At 41.0% G+C, this 24502-nt stretch overlaps 1 protein-coding gene across 1 annotated transcript in view; it reads right to left on the bottom strand.

The window, feature by feature from the left end:
- NEBL (nebulette) overlaps window positions 1-24502 on the bottom strand; it is a gene marked incomplete at both ends in the record, with an annotated part of 126094 nt that overhangs the window by 28984 nt on the left and 72608 nt on the right. Inside the window, 12 exon segments of the mRNA XM_080716878.1 lie at window positions 2183-2354; window positions 3456-3560; window positions 4757-4849; window positions 7428-7520; window positions 8765-8857; window positions 11725-11817; window positions 15180-15272; window positions 17660-17764; window positions 20254-20344; window positions 20346-20362; window positions 20521-20631; window positions 24308-24418. Of these exon segments, the coding sequence (XP_080573004.1) occupies window positions 2183-2354; window positions 3456-3560; window positions 4757-4849; window positions 7428-7520; window positions 8765-8857; window positions 11725-11817; window positions 15180-15272; window positions 17660-17764; window positions 20254-20344; window positions 20346-20362; window positions 20521-20631; window positions 24308-24418 (1177 nt within the window).

Raw genomic sequence — 24502 nt, forward strand, 5'->3', positions numbered from 1 at the left:
CTACTGTCAGTTAAAGCTAACTTAATTCAGCTTCATAGATACTAAAGCAGGTACTATTATCATCATCCCCATTTTATACATAAGAGAATGAAGGCACAGAAAGACTGAATGGCTTGGCTGAGACCGTGCCACTCATAAGTAGCAGAGCCTTCAACAAAGGTAGAGACAACACTGGCTGGCATCTCTGAGATTTGCATCACTGGTGTTGGCTGATGGACAGTGTCAATGCTTGGTGACTGTGCCTCACAGACAAGCACTCACTGGACACAGGTCCTCCCAGCACAACGGAAGGAACTGATGTCTGGGTCCCCCAGTAAGTATATCATTTTTTCTTAAATGGTAAGTGCATGTCAAAGGTTTTGAGTCATGCATGCAAGAACCCAAGACAGCTTCACAGTTGTAGCATGGTTCTTCCTAGCCCCTGCTCGCTGGGACCCTGGAGGAAACACGACCCCTAGGGAGATGAATCCGACCTTGCACTCTTCCTTAGGAGATAAAAGCCTGCAGCAATGACACTCTCTGCTTCTGTGCTACCTTTTGTAAAACATCACAGTTCATCCATCCTACTTAACGTGATCCTTTGAAGCAATCAAGTTGGGAAGATCAGTAAAGCTACCACTTGTCTAAAATTTTGTTTGGAATATCTCTTTGTAAAATACTTTGGTGGCTATTTAAGTAACTGGGCACTCAGATATTAGTACTCATTTTGTACCAAGACACTACACTCCTTGTCAAATATGTAATTTCCCATGCAAGTCTCCACTAAATGGCCTTCCACGGTTCCAAAATATAAGCTCTTTCTCTTGAAGATTAAGAGCATTTAACAGAGGTAACTGAGAAACATATCCATGGTTATTAAAGCTATTCTCTAAGCTACACAGCAGCAGTAGCTACAAAAAATTCAGTGGCTAGTACTCTGAAGGAGCCAATAGTCAGTAGTTGCATATATGTAGAGAGAAATTACTAATTTTCCTTTCTAGCCCTGTCTTATATGTCAAGATGCCTTTTTCTGATATCTCAAGCCACGTTTGGTACTATCTTCCTAGAAGTTCCCCTGGCTGGCTGTAAGGAAGGGCTGGGAGGAAGAGAAAGTTCCTTTCTAAATGATGGGACTTTTTCAACTATTCCAGTCCAGAAACAATATTGAAAAATACAAATGATTCACGTTGTGGAATATAGCAGAAATCTTTCTATCATATCTGTTGGCAAAAAAGGGATGGACCCATATGTTACATAGTTATTTCTGCCACCCGTGCACACAATGTCTATAGTACAACACTGTGACCAAGGGCACAAACTAAAAGAAAACAAAATAATTGCTCAATAATTGGGATCCCTTATGTCTGAGCTGCTGCTTTTTGTTTGTTTGTTTTGGGGTTTTTTTTTTTTTTGGTATTGGGGATTGAATCAGGGGCATTATAGTTCTGAGCTACACCTCCAGGGCTATTTTATTTTTTTCTTTTGAAACAGAGTCTCACTAAATTGCTGAAGGTCTAAGTTGGCCATTAACCTGTAATTCCTCTGTCTCAGCTTCATAAATATGATGATTACCAGCATGCACCACCACGCCTGACTTGAGTTACTTCTTTGTTTAACAAGTAGGAATATTAAGACCAGAAATCTACTAAAGACAGAGAAAGTCTAAGAACAGAAAGCATTTTCTATGATACCTGGTGAAAAGCATGAATCCCATTTGACATAGTACCAGAACAACCCTTTGCCTGTAGTCTACTTGAGTTGGCAAACTCATCGAACATTTCGTTAGAATTCAAATGTGTAAAGAGGCTGCTTATAACGTAGAGCAAGCACAATCCTTTTTTCCCCATATTTTATTTATATGTGGAACATATTGAAAATGGTGTACATTTAGATTGTGCTTCGTGACCTCTCCCCCCCACCCATTCCCCCCCCCAATAAAGAGTGTCCAGGTTAACCATGCTATATTTATACTATTACACATATTCGGATGTAACTCCTCCATTGAACAACCTCAGCCCTCTTCCTCTCCTATCCTTCCGTTCTAGCTTTCCTGAGATTTCCCCTCCATCATCTGGAGTCTCTCTGGTATTACCACTGCTCCCTAGCTTGGGCATATTAGAGAAAACACATGTCCCTTCTCTTTCTGAAGCACAATCTTTTTGAGCACAGATGCCTGCTGAGAGAGCGATGCTCACACACTTACCAACAATGATCCCCGGTCTCCTGTCCATCTCTACCACGTGAGGCTGGACGCCCTTATAGGCAGCACCACTGACGACCTGGGTGTTCTTCCTGACCCTCTCTGTCACAGGATCGTCCACAACAGGAGTAAAGCCTCTTCCCTTGGTCTTCTCAAAATCTTCATGATATTTTACCTGAAAAAGGAAAAGACACTAACTCAAACTGAAATTTCCTGATTGCTACCTATCTCACAGGGTTTTCCTTTTTAAGAAACCAGGGTCTCACTGAGTGGCCAAGGCTGGCCCTGAACGTCCAATCTATCTGGGCCTCCCGAGGACCGGGATAGCAAGCATATGCCACGGCACTCAGCTTTTCACAAAGTTTTCATAGAATGCCAGACGTTACTACAGAAGCTGCATCTAGATTACTTACTGTCTACACATGTGTATTTTTTCCAGTTATTCTAAAATCAATGTCAGAAATCAAGAGCTGACATTTTCACAATGTTTTTAATCATTTTGGTTAGTGTCTCTTTTAAATTATACATATAAATCTATATATCAACAAAATGCAAAAAATAAATATTTTTAAATCTTAGCTTACTTCCTAGGATACGCTGATTTACAAATTACTTTCCTATCTCTTAACCTTCAATATGCAATAAAATAATAAGCTATTTACACATAACTAGTCAAGAAAATATTTACAATTATATTAACAGTTATAGATAATGATAGACACAATTTTTGACTTACAAAAATTGTATTTATTGGCAAATAGACTTTTTTCATATTCTGAAATTTCGTATTCTGAAATAAGAGATCTATTACTCTGTAAGTTATACTAGAAACCATTGAATTAAACACTTTAAATGGATGAACTTCAGGGAACGCAAATTAGATCTCATGAAACTCTTTTTAAAAACATACTTCTTTTTCACATTTTTATGACATGCAAACATACCAAATTCTGTCTTAAAATGAATTAGAAAGAAGTCTAGACAAAAGCTCTTAAAATGCACTTATAGTAGTTACGTTAGAAATAAAAACACACCAAAAAATTCACTGAGGGAAATTATTTTATTAGGTTATACATATTTTCATCACATTTCAGTGTGATTAGAATACCCCAAACAAACAAACAAACAAACAAACAAACAAAAAACCCAGGCCCCTCCCAGTTTCCATGATTGGTTAGTTATCCGGATTAATGGTGAATCAGTGGCGTCAGTGTGCTGGGTCTTGCTGTTCCTTAGTACTTTTAGTCATGGAATGAATCATCTGGTTGTAGCCTACCATTGAAATATGATTTTGTGCCTCTTTAACATGTCTCAGACCAGGTGTATCTAAAATCAGACTTGGTCTACCTTTCATCAGCTTATAGTCCTGGGTATACTTTACCTGCAAAATAAATAAGAGACATATTTATAATGAGACAGTTACAATAAAAACCATGGCAAACCTTTCTAAGGGTCCCAAATGAGTAAAACATATGCAGCTCACTCAAAATGACATCCAGGCAACTTCTTCAAGAAATTACATATTATTCTAGAATATAAACGTACAATTTATTGTAGAGCCCTGATAAAGGCTATTGCAAAAATGACTTAAATCTATCAAAGAGAACAAATATGTGTGATCAAAAGTAACTAGCAATGTAGTCAATAAAGCTGGTTATCATATTTAAATAGACAAAGTCCAAAACTAAACAGAACCCCAGTTTGTTTCTAAGTTTCTTCATTTTCTGCCATAACAGCATTGAAGAATGCATACCAAGTGCCCCTCTCTTGTTTTTTATTTTCTTCCCTCTTCAGAGAATGAAAAACAGCAAGAAACAAATCCAGTTTTCCTTCTAAACGGTCACAGCTTAAAGGCAATTTATGTTGAATACATGCAGTATCTCTGGACAGAAATGCCAGCGGACAGCTAGAATTCATCAGGCCTTGCTGATCCCCAGCCACCCAGCTCTGCAAAGTGTGCCAGGCACAGAACCTGGCTTGAGAGCTGACCCTCAGAATGCTGCCCTTCACGAAGCCGATTAGGTGTACGATCAGGACATGGCTAACTGCAGGTCTGAGGGCATACCTGCAACTAGAGATGAAGCCCGGATATTCCCAAAGAGAGTGCCTGCTAGCCAAAGAAGACTCTGATGTGCACCACAGTTACTCTCATGAGTAAGTGAATTCTACACTTATATTTTTCCTCCAAGTCCTTTCTTTAGAGTAATGCCTCATTTTTTTATTTTGTTTTGCAGAAAGTTACTTACCAGTCTGCGTTTAATGAAATATATCAGTGCAATGACAATTATTTACCTTATGCATCAAAGACTTAATCCTTTTCAAAGATACTGGCTAAAATAAGAAGGATCGTTGTTTAAACTTTAAGTGTGACCATCAGTCACATCTGGAAATATCAATGAAGGGTTACAGGATAATGAAATTTATACAGTGGAAGCTTTAGGAAGCCATCCGAAATAACACGTGTACTTATTGGAAATATCACAAGTAACATTTCAAAAGAAAAAAACAAACCAGACTGCAAGTAAATTTTAAAATACACGTTCTTTGTGATAGTCCAAATCAAATAAAACCACTTGCCGAGCTAATATTTTCTTGATTCTTCTTTACTCTTTCCATTTCAGGAATTACACTTAAAGCCGTAGCTCTTCCCAGCTGACTTTTATAACAGACCTATCATTTCAGAGAAGAAACAAATTGAGTCCTATCAATCAATTTAACTCAAGAGTCTCATGCATTTATTTTTAAAGCATTAGCCAAGGAAAGGAAACAAAAAGGAGGATACTATCAGATGTTTAGTCATACTTGACATGACTGCATGAGAAGCAGCTGTTTCATTACACCTCAATAGCAGTGTACATTTGTTTAAATCTTTGTGGGTGTACTCTAATGTACAGCCACAACATCAAAAAACCTGTAGTAAGTTTTTAATCACAGGGGAATATGAGAAGAAATGTCTCCATGAATTACTTACAGGCCCTCTTCCCATTTAGGATGGTACTACATAATTGTGGTTTCTTAGGAATTAAATGTGGGAGAACCTTACTCTTTACATAGGTGGCCATGGTCACCCATTGACAGTTCAGGGTGTTTCCCAATACCCATTCCTCCTTCTCAATAGCCATGTTTCTTTTATTTTTTAATTAATTTTTTTATTGGTGCATTGTATTTTATACATCATAATAGGGTAAAAAAAACTTGTGTAGGCATAAATGCACACATCACCCAGCCAACCCCCACCCAGTCCCCACCTCACTCCCTCCCTCCCGTGCTTGGTTTAGTGGTTGACTTCGATATGAATAAGTACATCATGTGCTTTAAAGCATTTCCCTCTCCCCCCTCCCATCCCCACAGTTAGGAGCCTCATTTGCTCCTCTGTAGGATCCTTTTTCACCTGGAGCTCCTCCTAGGACCCCTTTCACCCTAGCTTTCACATATTAGGGAAAGCATCCGATTCCTTACTTCTTGCGAGTGACTAATCTCTCTTAGCATAATGTCCTCAAGATCCATCCATTTTTGATAAAGGAACCAAAAACATACACTGGAGAAAAGATAGCCTCTTCAAGAAAATGGTGTTGGCAAAACTGGTTAACCATATGCAGAAAACTGGAAATTAATCCCACTTTCTCACCCTGCACAAGAGTCAATTCAAGATGGATCAAAGACTTGGAAATCAAACCAGAGATCTTGAAGCTCCTTGAAGAGGGCATAGGTCCAACATTGCAATACACAGGCACGGATAAATACTTTCTCAACAAGATGCCAAAGGCACAACAAATTAAAAGGCAAATCAATACGTGGGATTGCATGAAACTGAAGAGCTTCTGTTCAGCAAAGGAAACTCAATAACCTCAATCGAGAGCCAACAGAATGAGAGAAGATTTTTGCCACCTACCCCTCCGATAGAGGACTAATATCTAGAATATACAGAAAACTCAAGAAACTCAACACTAAGAAAACAAAGCATCCAATAACAAAATGGGCAAATGAACTAAATAGACACTTCACAAAAGAAGAAATTCAAATGGCCAATAAATGCATGAAAAAATGCTCAACATCACTGGCAATCAGAGAGATGCAAATCAAAACTACCCTGAGATTTCACCTAACTCCAACTAGAATGGCCATCATTCAAAACACAAACAACAACAGATGCTGGCGAGGATGTGGAGAAGTGGGAACTCTAAGACATTGTTGGTGGGATTGCAAATTAGTGCAAACACTTTGGAAAACAGTATGGAGAATCCTCAGAAGAATGGGAACAAATCTACCATTTGATCCAGCAATACCACTTCTGGGTATGTACCCAAAAGAAAGTAAACCAAACTACCAAACTAATGCATGTGTATCTATGTTCATAGCTTCACAATTCACCATAGCCAAACTATGGAACCAGCCAAGATGTCCATCAACAGATGAATGGATTACAAAACTGTGGGATATGTACACAATGGAATTTTACTCAGCCATAAGAAAATACAATTGCCATGTTTCTTTTATAAAGAAATAGAGTCACATCAAGTGCGACTTGAAATCTTTAGGGAAAAGATGGACATCTACTTCTCCAAAATTTGGTTGTTAGGAAAAGGATCAAATGATAACCTGCCTTTGCTTCATAAACTGGTCCAATGGCTTTAAGCATTTGAAGAATAAAAGACTTCTCTGAATGTAACAGATTTCCAAATTTCTTTTCCAAAGAACCCAATCTATATGTTAATGACTTCAGAAAAAGCTTCTCTCAGTGAACCGTATCCGTGGATTTCATAAACAAAAGGAAATTAGACACAGAGTCAGTGTCTAAGTAAAATCTGCCAGCAGCAGATCAAGGGCCCCTAAATTGGCCCCGTTCCTTATGATCTAGTCAGCCGTGAATACTTTATCATTTCTCCCTGGACTTGGCCCCCAAAATAGAGTAATAATCACTGAAAATGGAAAATAGGGGGGAGGCCAAAGAATAAAACATATGCACGTAGAAAAGAGAGGAGTGAGCCTGGTTGTAGAGCCGAGACACCAGAAGTGACCCCTGCCTCACTTTGGGGGGAACCATGGCTAAAACAAGATAAAGAGGGTTCACAACGACCTCCAGGAAAAAGCACCCTCACGGTGTGGCACCGAGAACCCTGAAACCCTCTGAACAAATTGTTAGTCACCAAGAACGGAACAGCAACTCAAAGTTAGGGAGACTAGAAATACAGTGTCTTCACAGTGGCACTGCACGTGACATCAAAGTAAGTGAGCAGCATGATCGCACATCACTGATGTTCTTCTGGTTCTCCTTCGCCCTCTTCAGCTCGGGGGGGTCAGAAATGGCAGTGGCCTGCTTCATCTCTCCTTTGTATTTTACCTGCGGGGGACAAGAAAGAATTTTAACGGACTGAAGAATAGACCCCATGGAGGACGTGACTCAGAGTTCAGCCTGTCTTCACGTGCTCTTCTGAGGTAGCTCTCCACTGGCCTTCTTGCCCAACATCTAGATTCCAAATGGTCTGCCTCCGTGAGCACAGAATGTTGGTCGTGCTGATTATAAACGGGAGTTGTCAGCAAACACTGCTCTTCAGTGTCAAAACTACCTGCAAATCCCACCAATGTAAGCGATGGGAATGTAAGGAAGCGGCTTGAAACCCCAGAGTGAAGTCATGACAGCAGAAGAAAATAAAGTCACAAGGCGTCCTGGAAGGCTTTTTCCTTTCCTCCTGGCCCTGGGCTTCAGCCTTCAAAAGATCTGTCTCCCCACCTCCCAGGGATAGTACAAGGATGAACAATGTTGAACTTGATTTTCTCTTCCACCAGGGAGAATTTGCTCTTAAAATCTAAGCCTTCAAAAATTACATGATTTGAAGGAAAAAGGCTATTGTTTGCACCGATCAAAACTTCATAAAAAGGGCAGACAAGAAGAAAAATAACCATCTGTGGACACCTTGAAGAGATTTCAAGAGACCTGGGTTGAAATCCCTTGGCCCTTAGCAGTCATGGGTCCCTGGCATATCCAGTGATCTTAAGAGTCAGTTTGCAAAGCCACCAGAGAAATAAATTCTGCTGAACTTATGGGTTCACATAACACAGAGCACAGGGTCCAACACATACAAATACCTTACAATCACTAGCTTTTCTTCCTCATTATCAGTAGACTCGCAAATGGTTGAGGAATGGTGTCCTTATTCAGACAGTCCCTTGCCCCAACATTATGGCTAAGAATGCCAATCAAGCCAGGTCTTCTTTAGTCCTATGTGAACAGGCATGTCCCCCACCCCACCCTTTGCAATTGACAAGAGAGCTAACTTCCCAGGTCCTAAAGCAAACATATTACAGAGTTACCAAAATATTGAGAAGTTCAAGGCCCGGGTCTTATCCAGCTCCCTGTCCCTATGATCCGAACAATGGCTGGCACATTTAGGTTCTGAATTCACAGTCCCGAGCATCCTCGACTCACACAAGAGGACCATAGTGCTCTTCACTGTGGGAGTGTGTAAAGGAGCAATCACGTGGGCAGAGGTGTTTATAGCATCACAAAGAGCATTTAAAACATTTTTTATTTTTATATTTTTAATAAAATGTTAAGTACAATGTAAAAAGAAACAAACTACTTACTGCACTCAGCTGCTCCTGGTTTCTCCTCACTCTCTCTATCTCTGGCGTCACGCTTATCGGTGTGGCTTTATAGTTCTGCTCTTTATACTGGAGCTAAAGGGAAAGATGCAAGACAGGTTGGGATTATAGGAGATAAATCGATACATTGGGACCAATAAAAGGAAATGCCACATGGCATGGATCCCGCATCAGTAAAATCTTCATTAGGATTTCATAGTAGAAAATGTGTTGCTAATAGACCTGGTCTTCTCATAGTGATCCTAGTCTCTCAGATGGTCCTTGTCAAATGTTTAAATTTATATTCATTGTTATTCTACCTTTGGGGAGGGTATTGGAGATTGAACACAGGGGCATTCCATCTCTAAGTTATATCCTGTGCTCTTTTTATTTATTTATCTTATTTGGAATCAGGGTCTTACTGAGCTGATGAAGGCTGGCCTCAAACGTGCCGTCCTCCTATCTCCACATTCCAAGCACTAGGATCACAGGGTTGCACGACCACATCCATCATTCCACTGCTATTCTTGCAGCTGCTTTATTTGCTGGTGGTCTCCCTGAGTTCGGTCTTCTCAGTAATAACGAGTTAGTCCTTCTATGAATGTGTTGCTTTATAGCATTGAAGTAATGAATTCCATTTTATATACAAAAACAGTGATTCTACACTTGTATCACTAAGAAGCAGGGTTGCACAAATTCTCTGCCCCTACTTCAGTGGCAGATTGTCACTAGTAAAGAAACCATGAGACTCCAACTTCCCCTCTCTATGAAGTTCCAACACTGGAACGTCTGCCCTCTGACCCAATGTCATGAAGATTTTCTTGATCTACTGAACAAAGGTATTTTTTCTGAGCTGGGGAGATCAGAATCCGCTGTCTGTAGCGAACTTTCCTAGCAATTCCACAGTGCAGCAAGGGGAAAAAATGAGTATGAAACACAAGGAATCGAATGCATATCTGTAGAATTAATTTTTAACAGGTAAAAGCAGAACTTCCTTTAAGATCCCACTGCAAGACATGCTGCAAGGACAGTCGTAATGATTTCTCAGTTTAAATTTAGCATTAGGGACTTGCAGACAACAGGAATTTAAAATGCATGCTCTCCATAGTGAACATGCCAGGGAAGAGAAGTTTGAGAAGCCTTGAAAATAAATGAAAAGAGCCTGGGCTCCTTCTGATGTACCCCTTCTTTACAAGGAGAGACTTTCTTTATGCCAGGTACACAGCCGAAGAGTTCAAGCACATTCATCTGTCTGGGACAACTGACTCAAAGTGGGAAAAGCTTCCGTCTAATCTAGGAGGATTACCCTGGCCAGAGCTGAGAAGGGTTAGAGCTGTTGAAGAGCTCTACTGATGTAGTGAACTTGTAGCCACTTTCTCCTGGATGTAAACCCAGGGGCATCAGCCTGATAAGGAGTCTCTTCATGTATTGTGTTGATGCATCCACAAACAAAGCAATGTGTCTTTTAATCCTCTTCTAATCCCCGTTTTACAGAGGAGGAAATCGAGGAGCCCAGAAATCAATGGTCTATGATGATTCTATGGCAATAAGGCCTGGAGCTGATATCAAAGCAAGCAATAGTCTAGGGCCCATGTCCCTACCAACCACCCCAGGGTTACCTAAGGTTTCCAAATTTCTACTTTTTGCACACCATTTTTTCATATGCCATGTCACATAAATTCTATAAATAACACCTACCTATTATTTATAGCATTAATTTTTCATTAAATCAACTCATTATTATTTTCAAATAAAGTTGTTACTAGGAAGAGTTAAGGTTCTACTCTAAATTGAACACCAGTTAGTTATCCTTCCTTTAAAGGAACTTGCTTTATTTTTTATTTTTCTGGTGGTGCTTGGGCTTGAACCCAGAGGGTCTTGCTAAGTGAGTGCTGAGGCTGGCCTTGAACCTGCGATCTTCCTGTCTTTACCTTCCAAGTTCTGGGATTGCAGACATGCGCCTCCATGCCTGTCTGTTATCCTTCCCTTAGAAGATGGGCACTTAGACACTTTAATCATTAAGTCAACAGGAGGTACTGAAAATCTTCTTGAATACCATATTTGTGTATGAGCCACATCACACGCACACCGTGGGACTTCATACTCCACTGCTATGCCTTTTATCCCAACTCTCCTTCCCACCATCATCCCTGCCACCTCTCATCTCCAGGACCCATCACACTGAACCCTCTCCTTCTCTAACAGGCCTTGGGTCCTACCCTCTACTCTGCCAGACAGGCCGTAGCTCACAAAATCCATCCTAAACTATTATTTGTTCTTTTGTTGTACTAGGTTGAACCAGAGGCATTCTACCTCGAAACTACATCCCAGCCCTATTCTACCTTTTTTTTTTTTTTTTTTTGAAACCAGGTCACACTAAGTTGCTGAGGCCGTCCTTGAACCTGCAATCCTCCCAAGTACTGGGATCAGAGGCGTGTGCCCCCACACCAAGCTCCAAACCCTTAATTCTTTGGTATCTAACTCCAGCGTTGTCCCTTCTCTATGCTGTTCCTCTCTCCCCTGATGTAGTATTTTCTTCCTCTGCATTTCCACAGTGCTTCCCAAGAGGTACCATTACTTAGGAGTCAATGAGAAAGTGTGTGTAAAGTACTCAAAGCTCAGTAAGCACTCCGTCCAGACTAGCACGTAGCATTTACGCCTGCGTTACGTATGTCATGTCTGTTCCTCCTAGAGACCTTGAGGCTACCCACAGCCCTAACCTCGCAGCGTGTCTCACTCACCTTAGAACACCCCCAAGACCAAAAGAGAGTGGACAGTCACAAATGCCATGAAGCACTGACCATGTGCTGAGCGCACCCATGTGTGAGGCGTCACCTCCACTCCTAATGAGTGACCCACTGCAACGTGCCCATTGTAATGGGATTTTATCCGTACAGGTGGCGCGCCCTCGTTACATAACAGGACTCAATAAAATGAAAGAATACTTAGGGAAATCTCATCACATTGCTTATGTTCTTCTGGTTTTCTTTAACTCTCTTCAGCTCCGGAGGATCAGGAATGGGCGTTGCATGTTTAATCTCCTCTTTGTATTTCACCTAAATAATTCATTTAAAAAAGTCAGATGTTAATTTTATTCTACAGGAAGCTTAAGAATAGTTAAGAACCCTTCATTTGTAACTATTGTGCAGTTGACTTTTCTTAATTCCCAACATTGCTTTTCCTTCAATGGTAACACACTCTTTTTATCTGATGCTTTCAGAATTCCTTTATCCTGATATCCAAATAAGTACATATCTGTTCACCTAGCTATTACTATAGGAGTTCTTTAATTAAGCAAATGTGGCTTAGGAACATAAGTGTTATCATCAGGCAGATACAGAAAACAAAACTTGGAAATTACCTGAAATAACATAATGGTTTATTTTTTCTACCTGAAAAGCAGTTTCTATTAATATGCCCATTCAAATTAAACCTGTATTTAAAGTCAAACATCAGACTCAATGAACCACAGAGTCTTGGGAACACTACTTATCTGAGAACACACAAATAATTAAGAATAAGGAGAGAAAAATAAGTGATTACAAGAAAAGAAGAAGATAGGGGAGGTGGAGGGAAGGTACACGGAGCACAGAGAGACGCGTCCTGATCACAGTAGGAAGACCGGCCCGGAAAGCCAGGAAGTGCCTCACGCAGTGGTGCATGTAGAGCCCCGGGGTCCCTGCACCACCTCAGCCAAAAGACGCCCCTTCAGATTTGTTCAGACAAGCTGGGTGTGACGGTGCATGCCTATAATCCCAGTGCTTGGGAGGCTGAGACAGGAAGATTGCGTATTCTAGGCCAGCCTCAGTAACTTAACTTAGAGAGCCTTAGCAACTTAGAACTTAGCAAGACCCTATTTAATATATATATATATATATATATATATATATATATATATATATATATATATATATATATATATATATATATATATATGCCGGTCATGGTGGCGCACGCTTGTAATCCCCGCGCTTGGGAGGTGGAGACAGGAGGATTGCACAGGTTCGAAGCCAGCCTCAGATACTGAGTGAGGCTCTCAGCAACTTAGTGAGACCCTGTTTCCAAATAAAATGTAAAAATAGGTCTGGGAGTATAGCCTGGAGGTAGAAAAGCCCCTGGGTGGTTCCATCCCCAGTACCACCAAAAAAAAAAAAAATGTATACACACACACACACACACATGGACTAGGAGTGTAACTTGGAAGCATCGGAGGCAGAATGCCCCTGGGCTCAATCCCCAGAATATATATATATATATATATGGAGAGAGAGACTATATTTATATATTGTATAAAATGCATAAATATATATTATATATAGGAAGATCAATTAGACACATGGTAATCTGAGCATGCAGCGATGCATGGTCTCAGAAACAGCTCTTTAAACTGACAGCAGAACGAGGAAGGTCGCCCTTTCAGGTGATATTTTCGTACATCTACAGCTCATAGAGACTGGGCTCAAGGAAAAGGACCTGTACTTATGTTAAATGCATGAAGATATATGCTGCACTTAAGAAGCACATGTCAAAACTTAGCAGGGATCTAAACCTACACAAAATCTATTTTAGAAATCACTCCATGATGCTTAAAAAGACAGAAGGCCAGCTGAGGCCTAGGCGGACCGTCATAAAGAGCGGGCACTCCCGTGTGTCGCCAGGCAGCAGAGTCATCCATGTCTCAGAACCGACAGGTTTAACGTGAGGAGCAGTAGCCGACCAGACCCAAAACGGTTAAACGGAAAGTTCACTGCGACATCTACCTCTAACTAAAATACAAAAGCAGTGCTCAGCACAGAGCGCTAATGGGGGAAAGGCTTACAGTCAGAGGTGGAAAATGTCGAGGCGCTTAAATGTTAGTGCATCTCCTCTAAGCCTGACAAGTCTGGCTAATTGAAAGGGCAACTTTCCATTTGAATACTAAGCAGGAGTTCGTGGCCCAACCTTGGAGATCCAGAGCTCCGCGTTTACTGTTTGCTAGAAGAGGCTTTGGGGTGCTGGGAGGAGAAGCGACGGGCTGTACGACTTTGTGTGGTTTTCCTTGGGAGAGGCTCAACACGATTAAAGAAGCACATTTCTGTTTGTCTTAGGATTCTGAACTAATCAAAAAGGCACCATCATTCACCATGGGCTGTAGAATTGTACACTATCGGATGCTCAAATTCAGTTCACTGATGGGTACATTTCAAATATTATCATTTGAAAGCAAAGGAAACAAACATTTGACATGTCTTTCCCAAACTCGCTTCTGTGCCAAAGCCGAGCGCGGCCTGAGCGTGCTCTTGCCCTAATGGTCAGAGCGATGCTTTCCCGGCCCCCGCCAGCCGGAGCCTCCGGGCCCAGCCTTCGTCTGGAAATAGCTCACCCATGCCCCACGGCTTTTACTGCACTTGTATTCTGCAGAAGTTTTGCAATTTCATTTTAACGTGTGTCTCATTAGAGCACCACCCTGTCCCTCTTACTTTCTCCACCCCTGCCTCCAGCACACTCTCACGTTCTCAGAATGCCACAGGACTATCAGGGTCACCCTCGGGCGAATCTCCTCAGGACAGTTCTACCTGGATTACTGCAAGGAAAGATCTAGAAGGTACAGTCTCCAAGGGTGAAGGTAAAGAGATATGTCAGGAAAGAGGATTTAAGAGTCTTTTCTTTTTGACTTTCTCAAGTAGAAAATGAATGTACTAAATACACAAGGAAGACTACTGATAAAGAAAGCAATTATCCATGGTCGATGTCAAGCATGGAATAGAAGACTTTTTTATTTATGATAGTAAGCATCTCTTCCACTACTCCCCTTGGTCCAAAAATAATTGGAGAGTAAACGTTATTTGACTATTTATAATGAAGGCATGTTTTTCTTTTTTTCTTTTCTTTTTTTTTTTTTTTTTGGCTGAGAAAAATAGAAGGTGATTGGGGCTGGAAAACAGAAATAGAGGCAGAAATATGTGGAAGAAAAGCTCAGAAATATGATTAGTGTGGGATAAAATGAATTAGTATTCTAACACTTTTTAAAATCTAAACCTTCACTTTAAGCCACTAACTTAATGTTTTGAGGTTTTTGATCATTCGATTGGGGTAAAAGGTTTCTTTCTTTCCTGTAAAGTAATGAAAGGCACTAAATGTATCCTTTCTCTGCAAAATTTTATAAAGTTAAAGTTCTGTTAAAAAAGATGAAATGTAACCCTAGATTTCATTAAAGTGGCCTATGCCCTCGTAACTTCGATATACCAACATGAAATGCTGTTTCAGATTCAAGAGGAATGTGGGCCTGGTTCTTATTCTGAAAGGTAGATTGGATAAAATCATACTTCAGGAAAGTGAAGAAGAACGAGAAAAAGGAGCCTGCTGGGTAAAAATCTAAAACCTGTATCTCGCTCCTGTGTGCTTTTGTAAAGGATAACTAATGTTACTGAGAACTTACTGAGCTAATATTTTGCTGATTTTTCTTCATGCGCTCCATCTCTGGAGTGTCTTTGACTGCTGTGCCAGCTCCTACTTCTTTCTTATAAAAGACCTTTATCATAAGAGAAGAAAAAGAAAAACCATTGTTCTTTAGGATTCAAGAACCCCACTGTTATAAAAAAACCATTTCTTAGATTTTATAGCAATGTGAATTCTGCTTCTCTTTATAAATATCAACATTATATGAATCAATTAAGTAATCCGTTATGATAATAGATGGGACTTTGGTCTCATATTTCAGAACCTTACAAGTAAACCTCTCATACTTCCCATGAGGCACGACTGGTACCTTCAGAGTACATGTCACCTGTACATTGAGAAAAATCAACTCATGTTACAAAAGCCACTAAAAGCAGTTAGCAGTTAATTCAAACAGCGTTCAATTTTTAAGCAACTACTATTCTCTCAACTCCAAGATGCCGCATCCTCTTCCAGGAAAACATTAGCTCGACAGTCGACATTCACACTCGGCCCACGTAATAATCTCACCTTCCACCTAGGCGTCACTTTCCCCGCCCCATGTCTCTCTCTCTGTTTTCCTACATCTACCCCTTCCAGACACAAAGTAAAACAAAAAGAACAGAAGCATGCTACAGAAAGACATAAATGCTACGAAAGGCATGTAAAGATAGAATCGCTCCCTCCCTTGACATTTGATGATGTCGTGGGTACCACTGTGGGTGGGGGAGTGTGGCATGGAAAATATTTCCTCCAAAAGTTAAAAATCTGCAATACCATAGAATCACAGGAGTCAAAAGCCAACACAGCCTCTTTCTCTGATCCTTCCAGTAATTTTCCTTCTGAAAATTCCAGAGAATTTTCCATTTCTTAGCACAGCCTGTCTCTCCCAGGGAGACCCTGGAAGTACCCGAGCAGCACGCCCTGAGAGCTAAAGCTTCCAATTAATCAGAAAGTATAAAATAATCCAGAGGCCCTCAAACTTAATAGAAGTCACATTCTATTAGACCCCTGTTTAACTACTGACTGAAACAATTTTTCATTTCTATATTGACCATATGATCAATTTTTATAACTTTATTTTATATTTTTTATTATTATTCTTTATTTTGAAACAGGGTCTCACTGAGTTGCAAAGGGCCTCACTGAGTAGCTGAGGCTGTCCGTGAACCGCGATCCTCCAGCCTCAGCCTCCCAAATGCTGGGATTACAAGCGTGTGCCACCACACCCGGCTCAATTTTTATAATTTTAGAAAAAAATGCAAGCTTATACACCCATTAATATGATCCAATCAGTTAATTAATAATGTTGATGTAATTCCTATTCTTCAAAATAAAAATATGAAGGTTTAGAAAGTCATTATAAACTAGTAAATCTCTAGATATTTTTGTAAATAGTCAAACAGCAGGAAGAAGTCACTTCATATGACTATGTTCATCTTAGCAAAATCTGTGTGGAAGCCAGGCATGGTGGCGCACGCTTTTAATCCCAGCATTTGGGAGGCTGAGATAGGAGGGTCGCAGTTCACGGCCATCCTCAGCTACTAGCGAGGCCCTTTGCAACTCAGTGAGACCCTGTTTCAAAATAAAGAATAAAAACTAGGGCTCAGAGATAGAATGCCCCTGGGTTCTATCCCCAGTACCGCAAAAATACAAAACAAAACAAATCTGTGTGGAAAATTAAGACTTCTACATTAAATTTTAAAATTCCATTAATGTGTCGTGTGTGCCTAATGTAAAAATTTAAATTGTAATTCCATAATGGTAATGACAAATTATGACTTATGAAATATTTGATACTTCTGTTATTTTTAAACATAATGATAATAAGGATATTATTTCTATTATTATATTTTTGGTGGTACTGGAGTTCCTGGAAACCCTTCTACCTCTGGGCTATACTCCCAGACCTATTTTATATTTTTATTTGGAAACAGGGTCTTTTAAGCCAGCGAGGCTGGCTTTGAACGTGCAACGATCCTCCTGTCTCCGCCTCCCAAGTGCAGGGATTACAAGCGTGCACCACCATGCCCGGCTATTTCTATTATTTTTGAGAAATAACGATAATACTAATAATGATGAAAAATTAAAATAATATAACAGAAAATCAGAAAATAGAGAGAAGATTCAATTCCTTACAAAACACAAAATTTTAATAGGGCAACTGAAAGGAAACACAGGTTGGGCATCCCTAATCTAAAAGTCAGAAATCTTCCAAAATCCAAAGCAAAACAACAAAAAAAATGCTAGCAAGTGGAAAATACTACACCTAACTTTGCGATAGGGTTGCACTAAAAATATTACTAAAATTACTTTTGGTCCATGTGCATAAGGTGTACATAAAACGCAACTTAACTCTGTTTGGACTTAGACCCTCTCCCAATAACCCTCGTTTTATATGTGCATAGATTCCAAAATCCAAGATGCTTCTGGTCCTCAAGCCCTGCGTGTGAGGGTACTTCACCTGCACCAGCTACTCACCGTGCTGATGTTTTGTTGCGTTGTCTTAACTCTCTGGATTTCAGGGGTATCTGCCACCGTGGAATACTTAGAAAGCATTTTCTCTGCTTCATCTTTATACTTTTTCTAAAAATAGAAAGTTAATATGAGATTCTAGTTGCCTATAAAGAAGAACAAAATAATTCCATTCGCAAGGAGATAGAAAGACCTGGAGAAGCACAGAAAGAGAAGGGACCTATGTTTTCTCTAATATGCCCAAGCTAGGGAGCGCTGGGGATACCAGAGGGACTCCAGACGATGGAGGGGAAACCTCAGCAAAAAGATTTAAAAAAATCTGGGTTTGTTAGTGGTACATTTCTGTAACTCCAGTGCTTGAGAGGCTGAGACTGAAGGATTTCAGGTTTGACGACAGCCTTAGCAATTAGGAAGACTTTCAGAAACCTAGCAAGATCCTATTTCTAAACAAAAGATAAAATTGGGCTAAGGGAGCAGTTCAAAGGTAGAATGCACCAGGGTTCAATGTCTAGTACCACAAAAAAAATGTTAATCTCAATTATCTATCCACTAAATGAATTACAATGAATTCCAGCAAAACCTGGGCAATACTTTATACTCTGTACCAGTATGTAGATGCTTGGTCTGTAATCAGTACTGTCCTGCACACTCAACACACAGTAACTATTTAATCCCACAAGCATATATTATTATCCCCGTTTTACAGATGGGGAAACTGAGGCAGGACTAGTAAGTATCAGAGCTAGGATTTAAACTCGGGTACTCTGGTTAGTGACGTTAACTCTTCAAGCACACGGCTGTTTGCTAAGGAAAGTGACTACTGACCACGCTGAAATGCAGCCCGGTGTCCCTCCAGCATCTTTTCTTTTTTTGGGGGGGATACTGGGGATTGAACTCAAGGGCACTCTACCTCCCTGAAATATCCCCAGCCCTTTTTTTTGTTTATTTTGTATTTTGAAACAGGGTCTTGCTAAATTGCCAAGGCTAGCTTTGAGCCTGTGATCCTCCTGTCTCAGCCTCCCAAGTACCAGGATTACAGGTGCGCAACACCGTGCCTGGCTCTTAACGATTCCGTTGTGTCCTAAAGCACCTAAAGTCCCTTAAAGTCAAATGTATTATCGTGTCAGACTCAAAACTTCAGCACTGGCCGGGCGTGGTGGCGCACACTTGTAATCCCGGCATTCAGGAGGCTGAGAGCAGAGGATCGCGGTTCGCGGACAGCCTCAGCTACTTAGTGAGGCCCTCTGTAACTCAGTGAGACCCTGTTTCAAAATAAAGAATACAAAATAGGGCAGGGGGTGTAGCTCAGAGGTCAAATGCCCCTGGGTTTCATCCCCAAACCCCACAAAAAAAAAAAGAAAAGAAAAAGAAAACCTCAGCACTGAAGGCAGATCTCCCTCTGGGGAGACTTTCCTGGGGCTCAGGAAGAGCTGATGATGGACCACTGAGCGTGGCCTTTCTCCCACTGACTCCAACGTCCGCTTACTTATTTTATGTACCTCATCAACTGATCCAACATCTCTAATTTCACAAGCCATCGAGAGGCACCAAGGACGGGAGAGTGTGGACTTCTGCACTGTGGACTGCTGTGCCATCCGAGGAGGCTGAGAAACACACGGCCTCTGAAATGGAGTCTGCCGCGTGTGTGTGTGTGCGTGTGTGCGTGTGCGTGCGTGTGTTAGAGATTAAACTCAGGATTAAACCTGGATTAATCCAGAGATTAAACCTTAGATTAAACAAGTTCTGAAATTGAAGAGGGCCTCACCGAGGTGCTAAGACTGGCCTCAAACCTGCGGAGCCTTCTGCCTCAGCATCCCAGGTACTGGGATTATAGTCATACACACCACACCTGGCTAGAAGTCTGCCATCTCCATAGTCTCATTTTAACCAATCTACCTTTAGGCTCCTTACTCATGTGTTAAACAGAATTTTAACAAATCTGATAAAATTTTGTCAAAAATTACTTTCAGCAAAAATTTCAATAACCAAATTTACTTCTTTGCTCAATGTCCTGTAGCTATTTTAATTTTTGCATTCCTCTACTATTTTATTTAAAGCAAATTATTTTAAGACTATTATTTCTTTGTGTGTGGGGGTGGTACTGGGGATGGAACCCAGGGGCTTTCTATCTCGGGGCTATAGCCACAGACCTATTTTATATTTTAATTGGAGACAGGGTCTCACTAAGTTGCTGAGAACCTCACTAAGCTGCTGAGGCTGGCTTCGTCTCAGCTTCCCAAGTACTGGGTTTACAAGTGTGCGCCAACATGCCCAGCCTAATACTATTATTTCTTATGAAATGGCTAAAAGACAAATCTTTGGAAATGTGCTTCTGTAGTATGGGTAGAGAACATTCAAGCCAAGTATGTAACAGAGTGAAAATTCAACATGCCCTGGGACAGGGAACCACATCTGTGGGGGCTTGCCACCCATGTCTACTGAATTAAATCTGCAGCCGTCATCCTTTCAATTAGTAAGGTCAATCACGGCTGGCCAATGGTTTCTGAGTAACAGATGCACTAGTTCTGCGGGGCCTTTGTCATAGAGACACGAAGCACAGGATGAGTGGATATGAGGCCAACGTCGGCTTCTCCACAGACCTGGCTACAGATCTCAGATGCTCGCTTGGCCCGAAGGACATCAGGAATATCCATGCTTACTTGCATTCCTTTTCCCTTAATTTCATTTCCTGTCTTTCTTATACTGTTTCTAACGGAAAGACATGAATCATAGCACTTTGCCCAACCTCCCAGGGCCGTGCAGGTTTGCACGTGTCTGCTCATCAACGCTGCCTCGTGGAAGCGACACGGCGCCTTCCACGCAGGGCCCGGCATGCTCGCCTGCACCCGGCCGCGCTGCGTCCTCACCTGGCTGGCCATGTCGGACGCGCGCTTGGCCCTCTGGACATCGAGAGTGTCTGCGCTGACCTGCATCCCTTTCCCTTTAATCTCACTCTCCAGATCTCTTTTGTAGTCTTTCTGCAGAAAAACAAAACGTGGAGTAAACGCTCCGTGGCCATATTTAAAACTGTGCTGAAACGCTGTGACATCAGGACGGTGGTCTCTGGAATTAGGCTGAACGCCTCTTTCTTACATTTCGATAGAACTAGGAGGCTTTCGTGTGATATAAAATACCTTATGCTTTTGCCCACTAGCCTGGATTAAGAAGGAAAAAACAGCTAGGTGGGGGAAATTTTTATATTTCAACATCATCATTTTGATGTTATTTCTTCACCGACCACCAATGGAAAGCAATTAAAAAATGATCACAAAACTGTTGCTTTTTTACAGTGGATGCAACCCATCACTCCGCCTTCTAAAGGATGTGACCGGAGTGAGGCGGGCGCTCGTCTTTGGTCACTGTGGGGCTGCAGTAAACCACGCGCCCAGCCCCAGCCCTCCACACTGGCTCAGGAATGGGTGTGCTTCTTCGTCCATAGAAGACAGCAGAAGAGACTTTCTCTTTTTCTTCTGGACATAATGAAGAAGGATCCAGGTCTGGAGCCGCTTAAAGTTTCTTTGCAATAAAAAGAGAAAACAAATCTGTCTGAGAAGTAAAAATGAGAAGGCCAAACTAAAGCACGCCACAGTTAAAGATCACTCATTGATGAGGATACGTTCTGAGAAATGTGCCGGTCACTTCTATGGTTGTGCGAACATCGTAGCGTGTACTCACACACACCCAGATGTTATGGACTACCACATCTATACCTAGGCAGTGTGTCTACGTGTGATCGAGCCTACTGTTCCCGGGCCATGATGAACAAGATAGCAGAAGATTAGATCAAGCCCAAGGGAGAAGGACGTGGCCAAGAGACTCAGCACCTAGTACCTGATGCTGCCGCCCACGGGACACGGCAGGGTGTTGGGCAGCAGTATTTTTTTTTGTACTGAGGATTAAACCCAAGAGTATTCTACCTCTGAGCTATACCAACAGCCCTTTTTACTTTTTATTTTTGAAAGAGAATCTCACTAAATTGCTGAGTCTTGCTTAAGTTGCTGAGGCTGGCTTTAAACTTGAAATCCTTCTATTTCAGCCTCCCAAGTACTGGGATTACAAACATACACAAGCACACCTGGCTGTAAACTGTGTGTGTGTGTGTGTGTGTGTGTGTGTGTGTGTGTGTGTGTGTATGTGTGTGTGTTAGCAGGAATTGAACAACTGAACACAGGGGCATTCTACCTCCAAACTGTACCCCAAATCCTTTTTTTAAATTTTTTTGTTTTGAAACAGTGTCTCACTGGACTGCTGAGAGCTTCCCTAGTGGCTGAGGCTGTCCTCGAACCTTTGATCCTCCTTGTCTCAGCCTCTCAGGTACTGGGGTTATAAGTGTGCACCATGATGCCCAGCAGTAAGCTTTTTTAAAATAAATAGAAGGAGTACACTCTAAAATAAGAAGTTGTATGTTTTTTCTTATATATAGAAACTAAAAAGAAAATATAAGGACTTTAAATGATGTGGAAAAAAAAAACCAGAATAGTAGACAGGATGGGAGGATGGAGTCAAAAAAGGAAAAAAGGAGATTCAGAGATGGAAATACTTCAAATAATACTATGGTAATATCTGGAGATACTAATACTAAGTTTACTAGCATGCATGAGGAGTGAAGAGAGGGAATGGTTAGAATGTAGAAGGAAGATCTGTGTGCATATATGTTTTTATCACACTGAACCTCACTATCATGTATAATTATAATGCACTAATAAAATTTTTTTACAAATGATTAACTATATCTAATTAAATTTCTTTCTAAGCAGTTATTTCCTATTATGCCTACATATTAAGATTTGTAGACTTTCTACTACAAAAATATTGATTTGCTTATGTCTGACCTTCTAAATAAGTTGTTTACACATTTTAAATAAGTTATATTTAAATATTTTAAAACTTTAAGTTGTAAACAAAATTCTCAGCATCAGAAAAATATTGTATTTTCCCTATCTTCTACTAATAACTCTACTCATTTTTTTAACTTAAATTCCCAGTTTTATTTTTCTAAATAAAAGCTCATGTACCAATGTTTAACATTCTAAATAATAACATTTGATTATTACATGTCTGTAAAATGCTCTGTTTTTAGTAAACTTATTTAAATCCCTAAAACAACATGCTTCAATTTTAAGGACAACATATGAATAGTAGAAGTATGTCACTCTATTTTCCAGTATGAATTTTCAAATTTAAAGGTGTCTGAAAGCACACAGGCTACATCAGATATAACATCCACTTCAAGAAGTCCCCAACGACCACCAGGGAGACTGTTACCATATGCAAAAGCAAAGAGCCTTCATTAAGCTCAGACTCTCAGGCCTCACCTATGCAGCAGATCCATACAGAGAGCCCCCAGCAGCAGTTAGACAAAGCTGTTATTGCGGTAGGGGTGGAGGAATTCCAACTTAGCAATTACATCATTGGGCGACTTTTAAGCAGGGGTGATTTGGCACAAAGGGATTGGCCCATAATTACCACATCAACTTAAGCATTTTCTCTATTTTATCCAGGAAGCTTTTGGTATTTTCTGCTAGCTTCTGATTGGCTTGTGCCACGGGTGGTGCATTCTGGGAACCCTTTGTGGTTTTCCCAAAACCTTGGGGTCAGTTAGTGGGCAGCTACAAAATGGAGCCTTATAACAAAATGGACTCACAATTGTCAGGGTTCTTTATTAACACTAGTTACATTACTGATTAACTATGGCTGCTATAAATATAGGTGCGACCAACCTAGGTGTCCATCAGCAGATGAATAGATTACAAAATTATGGGAAATGCACACAGTGGAATTCTACTCAGCTATAAAGAACAAAGTTATGTCATTTTCAGGAGAATGCAGAGGCCTACAGAACAGTAGGTTAAGTGAGATTAACAGGTCACAGAATGTGAGGGTCTTCTGTTTGCTCTCATCTGTGGAATCTAGGGAGCAATCGAGATACAAGGTAGAATTTTAGCTAAAGAGGAGAGACCCCAGTGGCGAGATGGAGGGGGTGTAGGGGAGAACGGTGCTGAGGAGTGTGGAGAATTATTGAAGGAAGCACTTCCATTCACATCATGTACCTGTATGAGAATACCGATGCCAGTCTCAGTATCAAGTGTGGGAGGGGAGAAGTTGAGGACCGAGCCGAGAAAGCTCACCAAGGGCTGAGTGCATGCATCACCACCGCTGTGAACTAAATAGGACGTGAGGCGACAGTGCACCAGTGTAAGAATAAACAGTGCCCCTCAGCTGGGCGTGGCACTCCATGCCTGTAATCTGAGTACTCGGAAGACTGAGGCAGGAGGATCACAGGTTAAGTCCAGCCTCAGCAACTTAGCAAAGCCCTCAGAAACTTAGCAAGACCCTCTCTCAAGACAAAATAAAACAAAAAATGAGCTGCACATGTAGCTCAGAGGGAGGATGCCTTTGAGTTCAATCTCTGGTACCAAAAAACAAAAACAAAACTCAAATGCCTTTCCCCAAGCTTCCTTTGCTGTACTTAAGGGATGTGGGCAAAGCAAAAACTATAGAATTCAAGTAAATATCATGATCTGAAATGGCTTCCATTCCAAACTGTCAACTAGCTTCAGAGTTCAGAGAAATCCCATGTGCTGACTGAGTTGCTGATGTGATTTGTTAAGTTCCAAAACAAGTTCCCAGGTGTGCACGCCCATGCTGCCCTACCTCGCTGGCCAGCTCTGTAGCTTTCTTGACTCGCTGGAGTTCAATGGTGTCAGTACCAACCTGCATCCCCTTTCCTTTAATTATTGACTCCAGGTCTTTCTTGTATTCTTTCTATAAAAGGCAACATTTTACAACATTCAGACACTCTGGGAACAAACATATACTTATAGTCAGTGATACCCAAAAACAGGTAAA

Source organism: Muscardinus avellanarius (assembly GCF_963383645.1).
Source record: "Muscardinus avellanarius genome assembly, chromosome: 20".
NCBI lineage: Eukaryota > Metazoa > Chordata > Mammalia > Rodentia > Gliridae > Muscardinus > Muscardinus avellanarius.